The 10,919-nt window shown below is 45.7% G+C and overlaps 1 protein-coding gene across 1 annotated transcript; it reads right to left on the reverse strand.

Moving 5' to 3' along the window:
• Window positions 1–4,430: 4,430 nt before the first annotated feature.
• Window positions 4,431–7,123, reverse strand: LOC132316890 (uncharacterized protein C12orf50 homolog; the record flags this gene model as incomplete). The annotated part of the gene is made up of 3 exons (XM_059816072.1): window positions 7,070–7,123; window positions 6,323–6,446; window positions 4,431–4,585 (listed from the first exon to the last, which is right to left on the reverse strand). Coding segments are annotated over exons 1-3 (333 nt in total), but the record flags the coding sequence as incomplete, so codon positions are not given.
• Between the last annotated feature and the right edge of the window lie 3,796 nt (window positions 7,124–10,919).

Genomic DNA, 10,919 nt, shown 5'->3' on the forward strand with positions numbered 1-10,919 from the left:
TAATTCACAGGAGGCCTTGGCCTTCCTTGTTTCATCAGCTCAGTGGAATTTATTTTAACTGATGACAGTCCTCTTACAAGCAAGGGAAATAATGTCTCTAAAATATAATAATACATCTTTGTTTTTATTAGCTACGTTTATTGTACCTTTATAATATACAAACAACTATTTTTAAACACAAATTTCCATACAAACAACTACTTTTAAACACAAATTTCCATACAAACAACTACTTTTAAACACAAATTTACATTTTGGTCGGTTTCTAAACGTTAACAGTGTTCTTCCTCCCTCTTACTCGCTTCATCTCTTTCTCCTCTCTACGTAACCTTCTCCTTTTCTCCTCACTTCCATGTCTTCTCGGCTCTGTTGTCAAAATAGATGTACAGAACATTTTGTGCATAATTTATCAGAGTAAAACTCTGTGCTCTTTCAGAAACATTTTAAGAGACACAAGATGGAGGTTCTAATCTCTGCTTTCAAGTCAGCTGTAAAATGTATTAATGGTCCTAAGGGCATCGTGTGCATGTTTCGTAGCCTGAGTCCCCTTACGAATTTGGACCTCGGCTGATCATCGTTCAGCTGTTGCAGATGCTTCCCGAGCAAGCAAGCAGAGAGAGAAATAGATCACACTCCTGTAGTCTCTACTGTGCTTTGTCCAGTGCCACAAGCCAAAACACGCTTCTTGTAGCTCCTCACTTTAAAGGCAGGTACAGAGTTTGCTTTCATAGCGGTAATACTGTGACAAATTAGATAGTCAGACAGGCAAAATTACATGTCCGCAAACAAACGAAACCATTAACTGCTCTTTCAGACTACTCGGCGTTGCTTAGAATCTTGCGGGTTTTGGTTGGGCAAGTTTTCAGAGCCATTTCACGTTTTCTAGGTGGGGAGAGACATGTCACTTTTACTGACAAGACGGAATCGTAAAAATTTCTATCAAACAGTTACCTGAATGGTTGTTTGAAACTTAGAGAATGTTTTTGCTCGTGGATTTCTTTTCCTCCAAGTTGGTGCATTGTAAGATCCTGAAGTATATTTGTCTATAGAAAAAACATATACATTGTTTCTTAATATCAGGGGCAGTTTGAGGGAAGACTCCCTTAGCCTGATAACGTGAATTAAGTATCGCGTTAGCTGAAGTATCAATGAATGGACCAGGTGACTCACGCATCACCTCGGAAATACAAGTTAGGGTTAAATACAGACTCCCTCTCTGGCACTTTAAACATCATTTGTAACCTTGCAGCGTTTCCGTCAGGCTCGCAGGATCTTCCAATGAGGCGATTCTGCCACGGACATCCTTGCCTTGAACAAAGTGAATGTTCCTGTGTTGAAAATCTTCCCAAAGGCATCAATTGCTTTTAGATTAAACGAACCCATAGTCCAATCTCCTGTTCTATCTCTGCTTGTGAAAGCACTAGATGCAAGGCAGTATGGTGTTTTTGTGCTAGGCAGTTGATTTTGCATTAGAGTATGCTGCCTAATGACTAACCATTTTCTGTAAAATCTGGTTCAAAGTCATTATTATTAACACTCTGGCTTTCTGTTAATTCCAGCTTAATTCCGTTAATTCACATTCTTAATTCCACAAGAAGCCTAACATCTTCAGTTTATACACAAGATGTAAGAATTACCGTAGTTTTCCCTTTGGGTCCAAACTCTTCTGTTTGTGTCAAGCTGATTCTTTTGTTTGGAGCATTTCCCACCATATGGCTCAGGTTCTGCTGAAAAGAAAGGTAGCGAAAATGGTAAAGGTCGTTCTTCTGAAAATTAGGAAATACGTAATAATTAAGTCCCTTTCACATTGGAATACTTGGATGCAATTGGTCCTTTTTCCCAAGGTAGTGCCTCGTGTCTTTTCCCTTCAACAAATGTGTTCCTCTGCGCCACAGAGCAGTCACCTCCTACAGGAAAGGAGTCTCACAAAGTTACCTGTACTCAAGAGCACCCTGAGAAATGTGAACAGTGCACAGAGCCTGCTCTTCTTATAATTACATTAAGTTTTTAACTGAAATGAATACAAAAATGCAAAGAATACAGTGAAACCAAACAGCTGATTCATTAAGGCTCACAAAAAATTAGAGACACAGTCCATTTAAAAAGCTTTAAATACAGAGGGGTATGAACGGAGGTTCAATTATGGAATTGTTTCTCAGTGGTAACTGTTTCTTACTGAGAGTAAAGAACACCTACAAGAAAGATACAATTTGTGCATAAAGGTGGGAGGAAAAGAAGTAGCATGTGAGATACATTTGTACTGTGCAGTACAGTTCTGGAGCTAGAAGATGCGTGCCGGTTTGCTCAAAGCTAGAGCAAGCATCCCTAACGTGGTACTGCATTATTTTGCATTGACAAACCAAGGGGAAAAAAGACGACTACAACAATTACGGCTGTTTTTACCACTAATAAATGTTTATGAAGAAAAAGGATTAAATACCACTAAGTATTAAGTAAATGCAAGGAGAACGGGGCATTCTTCCACCTTGATGACATGATTCTATACTGAACTCAATGGGGCAAAACACTGTGTCTTCTTTAAGATCAAGCGAGTGTGTGCAGAGGGGTCAGCTCCCTTACACAAGATGCAGGACTGCAGCTTTAATATTTCTCTGTATGATAACTGAAAAATACAAAGCCTTTTCATCTGAACTAGGGATAGTCTCACAAACATAACGATACTGAAAGCATTTTAACTTGTACGCATTTCTACGCTTGCGTTTTTGCATCATCCTACTCAAATCTGTTTTACATAATTATCAAGATTTTATCCCTAAAATTTACACAAAATAAGCAACAATATAATTTTTTTAGTAAAAGTAGCAGGTCAGCCCAAATGAGAGACTTAAACTACATTCCTGACCTTAGGATGGTTAAAATTAGACTACATAAATCTGGACCGTGAAGTAAAATTATACGAAAGACCTATGTTGTGTATCTCGGGCAAGTATACATAGGGTTAATAGCCCATTTCTACCTTTTCCATCTACAATCGATGCAGGTAGTCACCATGTGTGTGACACTACGTGTATCTATATCTATATATAGATGGGGAAAAATTAATGAAGTATTTTTACGCTCTTTGTAACATGCTCTCTTCTGTTGTCACTAAATTAAGAAAGGGGGGAGGAGGGGCAAACTGTGTAATAGTTTCTCCCTGTAACAGTAAGTTTAAAAGCGGTAAACGTTGTCCAAGATGAAAAGTACTTGCCTTTCTGCAAGTCTCGCTCGGTAGCTTCCAAGGGTGATAGCTCATTTTCCCGAGGTGAAGACACAGTTCTTCTTGATTGGTGTTTGTGAGGGTACCGAATCCTGTAATACTCTCCTAAACATTCACGAGGAGGGAAAAAAAAAAAACAAACCAACGTTTACTATAGTGGCATCATTGCTGTTGAGGGAGGAGTGACTAATTTCAGATTTACCAGATGTATAGCATATTTCCTTTATTGCTCTTTCCTCTTGAATGTCTTCAGCAGTCTTAGGCACCCGATTAGAAACATCTGTAGGAAATATTTTTAAAAGATTTTACTAGATAGCTATACAAAGACCTGCAACAATTCTTAATAATCAAAGACCATAGTGAATTTCGTTTCGGTCACGATTTGTTTTTTTCTGACTGCAACCTCTGCTTCTGGACAGAAAAGTGATTCCTTAACAGTAGGTGTTTCCAAGTGCAATAAGAATTGCAGTTACAAGACATATTAAGAAGCAAATGCTTGTGGATTTAACGTGATTCAGAAACATCTTCAGGACTCATTGTCAAAATAAGCCATCATTTACACCCAAAAGGAAATCTTCTGATTAAACCTGTCATCAGGGAGTGCTTGTGACGAAACCTCTGCCCAACGTTACTATCCTGTAATGTCTGCCGGCAGAGCTGGCATTACATCACTTTTTATATTGTTTAAATTAATGTGGCTTACTCAGCCTAAAACCGAGTTAGAAACCACGAACAGGCAGCCCTGCCCGCCAACCTGGAGGGCAGGGGGATGGTGCAAAGCAACTTGGGGCTGCCTGAGAACTAGCGGGGTAATTTGCGGAGTGAACGCGTGAGAGTAGGCCATTCTCTCACTTTCCCTCGCTGGGAACGGGCAATTGGTTCCTTCCCTAGGAATCTCTCATCTCAAGGGAGATACAGTCACAGCTTAGAAGTACCTCCTAAGCTTGTAAACTTGTAGTTTTGTCCCCAAATTTTGAGAAATTTTGAAGGGTCTTTGGTGTCCATCTGAATTGTGGATCACATTTTAAACTCTATTAAATGAAAAAGAGCTATGTGAATTAGCTGGAAACTATTTCAAAAACTTGTCAACAACTCGCTTCTAAAAATGTAATGGTTATTATAATAAATCGGTTGCGAAGTACATTGCAAGAGTCGAAAAAACCCATTCTAGTTCCTTGTAAAAGGAAGAAAAAAACTGTTTACAGTTCTCTTCCTCTTCATCGTCCTCTTCATCCTCTTCGCTGTTGACATTTATAATCAGTGGAGGGTGAATTGGTGGTAAAATATTCTCTCGCTTTCTGAGTGATTCTCGACGAAGGGTTGGATGTAGAATCCCTTCTTGGACACCCTCTTGCAATGGGACATCTGCAGAAAAGAACATCAAATTTATTTTTTTTAAGGAGGGAACTAGAACATGAAATCCAGGTTCAGACCAGCAGGTATGGGTTTGAAATCATTATGACGTTGAAGGAATCATTAAATAGACTGATTGTGCCTTTTAGGCAACACCTTCTGCGGAGGCTGGCAAACGAGCATCTTCCAACTACAGAAAGTATGAGAAAACAGAGAGATACTTACAACATAGGGAAACGTGTGATTAGTAATACCTGGGCTGAAGTGAGTAAATGAGTTTAGGACCCCACCTGTGAAAATATTTTAAACATGCTGAATAATAGGCAGGCCTGTATCACTCCCCATGGCATCGATTTTGAAGAATTTAGCAGTGCTAAGCACAGGATTACCCATTTTTAGCTTGTAGACATTTTTCTCTATCAACATTTTCTGAATCACAACTCTCTTTACTACGTACAAGCTGTAGATTTTGAGAAAGAAGATGAAGTTCCTGAAAATCATTTACGCTTAATTAGAAGGAAATCAGCAAAGATATTCTTTTCCTTAGGAATTTATATCTACCCACGACGTTTGCAGCAAAACTATTTCAGTACGGGGGTAGCATTTTCTGAGAGCCGGGAAATGCAACGGACTGAAAATTAAAATGATGAAAAATGGTGAGTCTATCTGTATTGTTCAAGCTGACCAATTTGCAACTCTAGGTACAATCAGGATTCTGTGCATTATATTGAAAATACTGAGGTTGGATATGTTTCCCAGCTTTAAAGAAAGAAGATGAAGCATGGGCATTTTCTCTTATTCCGGTTGTTGTTATGCTTGTGAATTTGTACATATTGCAGTAACAAGGAAGAGGGTTGGGTCCATTTTCTCGTTCTGATTGTTGGACGCTGCTCTTTCTTACACAGGATGCCCTTGTCCATAGTGCCTCTTGGGCAGTGTCTCTGACTCACACCACACCCAAAAGCGTGCCTACGTGGTGTGTACGACAGCACTAGCTGCCAGGGGCCGGTGCTGTGGATGTGGGAACTGTACTAAAAGCGGTATGGGCGCTCATAGAAACAGCACTCAAGTTCTTGCCTTGGTCCTGGGTGGCTAGTTAGGCTCAACATGCCCAGATATGAGAGGCTGCCTTTTCCGGGGGGAATTTCAGGAACACGAGGTGTTTGCTTCTGACTCGAGGGCTTGCTGGACTTCTCTTACGACACCTGTCCACAGCTCTGGAGATAAGGCCCCTGAATCGGATGATATCTAGACAAGGGGTGTCTCACCCATGTAACATGTTGTGCTCTATCAACAGATACGGCTACTAGGGGCCCTACCAACCTCCTCCCCCCACCGCACACACTACTTTTCCTTTCTCTTAAATGATTTCCTGCCTACTAACCATTTTCACTACTAGAGAGATTTACTCTAGCAAATACCCAAGTAAAGCAACGTTTTCACTCCATGGATCTTAGCAACCTAAACTGCCGTTTGTGACTTCATCTCTCATGTCACTCATAGGTAGGGAGATCCGTAACGTGACAGCTAAGCAAATCCATACGGCGACCCTAGACAATTGCCAATGCAATTCCTTTCTTGGCCTCAAACTTGCTGGGATAGCAAATCAGACCTGATGATTGATTTGCCGTGGTACATTTCTTGACCTTAATATATATTACGTCAGCACTGGAAGTAAGCCCTGGAGGGGCATTTTCGTGTCTTTACTCACTCTAACGAACAAATTGTTGAGAAAATACTTTTACTCACTGTTACTAGGTGGCAAAAAAAGTCCATTTATATTACGAGGCTTGCTATGATGGAAGGCGCAATTGATCCTCGCACAGCCTGAGGGTTGTGTTTCCCAGAAGCAGGAGATGTTGCGGTACTTTTGCTGCAGGAGAAGACAGTTCTCAGACAGTGTAAATATCACCATGAAAATGGACTAAATGGATTAATACACGGTGCACTGCAGTGAGCAGAGGACTAAGATTTTGTGGGACCACGCTCTGATATTTTAGAACGTTTGAGGTTATCTTTACCCTGAACAGATACACTCAGGTTTATATCCTGGATGTGAACGACATCCCAGCTGAGAGCTGTAAATGCCAGGTTGCCGGTTATTTCTCAGTGAGTTTCCCCCAATGCTGGAACGGATGCAATAACGAAGAGCCCTACAGCCAGCCCTGGATTTTCACCAGGTGGAATATAATTACTTCTTTGAAGAACAAACCCATTTTGGAGGACGTTGTTTTAAATAACTGATTTTGCGCCATCTTTAACGTATGTGTTCCCTGAGTGCCTGAGCCTGAGTTCACCGGAGAAAATGTCCATAGTTTAGATGATCATTAGCTCTTCACACAACTTCCGACCATCAGAGCCTTGACCTACAGATGCTGCCATGACCCAGGCAGAGTGGCATATCAGCTTCTAAGTTTACATAACAAGCCTCCCTTTCAACACGGATATATCAAGAAAATCAAGGATACAAACCACTCTAAAATCTACAGCAGTTACCTGTGCGTAGGGGGCATGGAAATGGAAATAGCGGTCGTTCCCAACTGCGGCCATTTTCACCTCTCGTGCTTCTCCTCCACTCTCCTAATACTGGCAGAACATACACATGAAAACGTTAGAGCTGTCAACACTGAGGCAAATCGTAATCTTATCCTGAAAGCAGTAGTTTTCTTTCAAAAACTGGACCTTCAGAACCTTAGCTCTGCTGCTTTTTTCAAACAAAACCCCAACGGGCAGCGAAATATGCTTGGACGAAGGAGGCGGTACCTTCTCCAGGCTTGCTGAACCGACGAAGGCAGTTGCTAGCCGGTATAGAATGTTACAGTTCCACGGTGGTACCTTCTCCAGGCTTGCTGAACCGACAAAGGCAGTTGCTAGCCGGTATAGAATGTTACAGTTCCACGGTTGCCAACCGCTCCTCCAGCTCGTGACATCAGCATGATGGCGCTCTGTGGCCTGTCCAGCTTGAACATCTTCCTTTACCTCCATTGCTTCAGCGTAAAGTAGGGGAAATCGGACCGTTGCAAAGAGTCTCCCATTCCGGTGTTTCCTTAACGTAAAACGGAACAAACCCGTTTGGCGGGGCTTAAATAATACCCAACTTCTTGCCGTAGGAACTGCGGTCTTAGAAACAGATCTTTGACACCACAAAGACAAACCTTATTCTCTGACTATTTTTTAACCACCATCCCTGTGCCCAGTGTTTTTCTGACTCTACCTCTTTGTTTGGATGGAGAAACTTGCTGCTTCCTGTTAGTACACTGTTAGCTGTTAACTGCTTACAGTGTTGGGGTTCATTGCTTTTTCTGGCTTCCATGACGCCACGGCCACAGCTCAAGCAGAAAGAACAGCGTACGCTTGTGTCCCTAATTAACGCCTCTGTTCTCATTCAGGTCCTAGGCTGCCTCGGAACACAAAGTATCGAGGGGGGGGAAATGAAGTTTCAGTCCTGGAAAATGGTGAGGCATACTGGTATCGCCAGGACATGGGGTCAGATTTACAACACTGAGTGACATCAGTGACTTGGAGACGAACACTTCAGGTGCCAGTGACTCCGTGGGCACAAATGGTAGAAGGCTGGCTCAGCAGTGGTTACACCCAAGCCGGGGGAGAAGTACGAAGACACTGAAACGACTGGAAGTCGTCTGGTCTCTCTAGGAGCCTACCAATTTGCTTGTAACTCGGGTATCAGCGGATGGCCCGAAGACTAACCGGAAAGGAAAATACCGCATGCCTGACCACTGGGACTTTGCCACTGGAATAAAGTGATTTCTACAGGAATGACCTCACCTAAGTACAGAAGGAAACTGCTCACTGGCAGCAAGGTGGGCAGTACTGGCGAGAGCTGTGAACAGAGAAGCGATGGGAAAAGGCTCCCACAGTTCTGCAAGCCCTACAACTGACTGGGGCACACAGGGGAAGGGAAGTTCAGAGAAGCAGACGAGGGCCGTGAGTAATGAACTCTCAGTGGGCAGGAGCCGCCTTTGGAAGAAAGTGTTACCCACGGGGGACTCATGCTGGAGCAGTTCGTGAAGAACTGCAGCCCGTGGGAAGGACCCACGCTGGAGAAGTTCGTGGAGCACTGTCTCCCGTGGGAGGGACCCCAGGCCGGAGCCGGGGAAGAGTGTGAGGAGGAAGGAGCGGCAGAGACAAGGTGTGATGAACTGAGCGCAACCCCCATTCCCCGTCCCCCTGCGCCGCTCGGCGGGGGGGAGGCAGAGGAAAATCAGGAGTGAAGCTGAGCCCGGGAAGAAGAGAGGGGTGGGGGGAAGGTGTTCCGAGATTTCGTTTTTCTCGCTCATAACCCTACTCGGATGTGCTTGGTAACAGATTCATTTCCCCGAGCCGAGTGTGTTTTGCCGGTGACGGTAACGGGTGCGTGATCTCTCCCTGTCCTTATCTCGACCCAGGAGCCTTTCGTTGTGTTTTCCCGCCCCTGCCCGGCTGAGGAGGGGAGCGATAGAGCGGCCTCGGTGGGCACCTGGCGTCCAGCCAGGGTCAAGGCAGCACACGTTCAAAGGCTGTACAGCGAGGCAGAGAGCCTGGGTAACGGCAGGAGGCAGCTGTCCCGGCGGAGGCAGAATGAGACCCAGCGAGGTCCCCACAGCCTGGGGCCAGGGCATCCATGACCCAGGCCCGGGCGTGCGGCACCCCGGGAAGCAGAAAAGGCAGCCTGAGGAAAGGCTGCCAGGCCAGGGGAACGGCACCGCCAACGGCGAAGGGCCGCCGCCCCGCGGCCGCCTCAGCCCGGCGCCGAGCACAGCCGGGGCGGGGCGGGGCGGGGCGGGACGGCCCTGCCAGGGCGGGGGCCGCCGCTGTGGGAAGCGGAGGTGCCCCAGGCCCGCGGCCGGGCTGGGCGGCGGAGAGCGGCGGAGCCACCGCCCCGCTGAGGGCTGCTGGAGAGAGGCGCCCGCGCCCCGCCCCGCCCCGCCCCGCCCCGCCCCGCCGTCCCCGCCGCCCAGGTGCGTCGCGGCGCTCCTGGCGGGCGGGAGGCGACGGACTCCATTTCCCGACGCGCCCCGCGGCCGCGGGGCGGCGCAGGCGCAGTTCCGGCTCGGCGCTGGGCCGGCGGCGGGAGCCTTGGGCTGGAAGCCGTGTAGTTGATATGCAAAGTCGTCTCTAAGTGCTAAGTTCTTCTAGATTTCACTCTCTAAAATACATGAAGTATGGTTTAAGTGAACATGCCAATCGAGGAACTGTTCCAGTTTTAAAGTTTCCTATCCGTAAAGCTTCCTTGCACACTAGAACTTGTATAATAAAGGGCGTCTGATTTCCGTGGGGAGGATTAAAAGAAGCATGGAGGTTGGGAGGAAACGAGAAGACTGTGGTTCGTTGCACCACTGCGGCTCTTGCCTCTACCTGAAATTGTAAGGAAACTTTGTATTAAACTAGGCGAGACTCTACAGCTAGATTTTTACATTCATCCGCAGTAGTTAATTGAGGACTTTAAATAGTGTCTTTGGATATAAAATTTCCCTGGTGGCAAATGAGAATTCGTACCTTTCCTTTTATGTAGTTGATTCTGCTGGTTTTATCCCTCTGGAAACTCCAGGGCCACCCTATCCGTGGGCCAGGCTGGATGGACAACCCAACAAGCAGGCTGCAAAAAGGTTTAAACGATTCTAGTATCTCAGGACTTACTTTCACGTCGTGTTAGTTTAAAGCAGCGGGGGGGGTCTGTCATGCAGCGAGTGTGTGAAAGCACAGAAATGCAATCTTTAGGGCCTCGCTGCATGAAGTGTTGAATATCCTCAGTAGCCTTTGACTCCGCTCTGGGGCCCTAATGACAGAGACAACCAGGCAGAAGGGGATGAAGTAGTCTAACAGGGGATGCACCTGTGATCTGGAAAACAGGCATGTATTTTTATTACTTTCGTGGACCTTGGTGCCTTTGAAGCTGTGGAAGGGAGCGGTAAGGTCTCCCCTCAGCCTCCTTTTCTCCAGGCTAAAGAACCCCCGTTCCCTGAGCCCCAGCACGGCACAGCACAGCCTGCGCCTGCACAGGCTCGCTGTGTTGTGGATCGGTCACTCCTCCATGCACAGGGCGCTGCCGGTTATGGGGTCGGGGGTGGGAATGGGAGAGAGGAAGATGCTTTGTTGATCTGAGGTGCAGAGTTTTCTGCAAATAACTTCAAAGTTGAACGATGAGTTCAAAAAAGGCATACTTCATGCTTGTCAAGCCAACGTAGTCAAAGCTCACAGAATCACAGAATGATAGGGGTTGGGAGGGACCTCTGGAGATCATCTAGTCCAACCCCCCTGCCAGGGCAGGTTCACAGGTTCATTCCAGATTGCACAGGAATGCGTCCAGGCGAGTTCTGAATATCTCCAGAGAAGGAGACTCCACAAC

This window comes from Gavia stellata, chromosome 4, assembly GCF_030936135.1.
Source record: "Gavia stellata isolate bGavSte3 chromosome 4, bGavSte3.hap2, whole genome shotgun sequence".
Taxonomy (NCBI): Eukaryota; Metazoa; Chordata; class Aves; order Gaviiformes; family Gaviidae; genus Gavia; species Gavia stellata.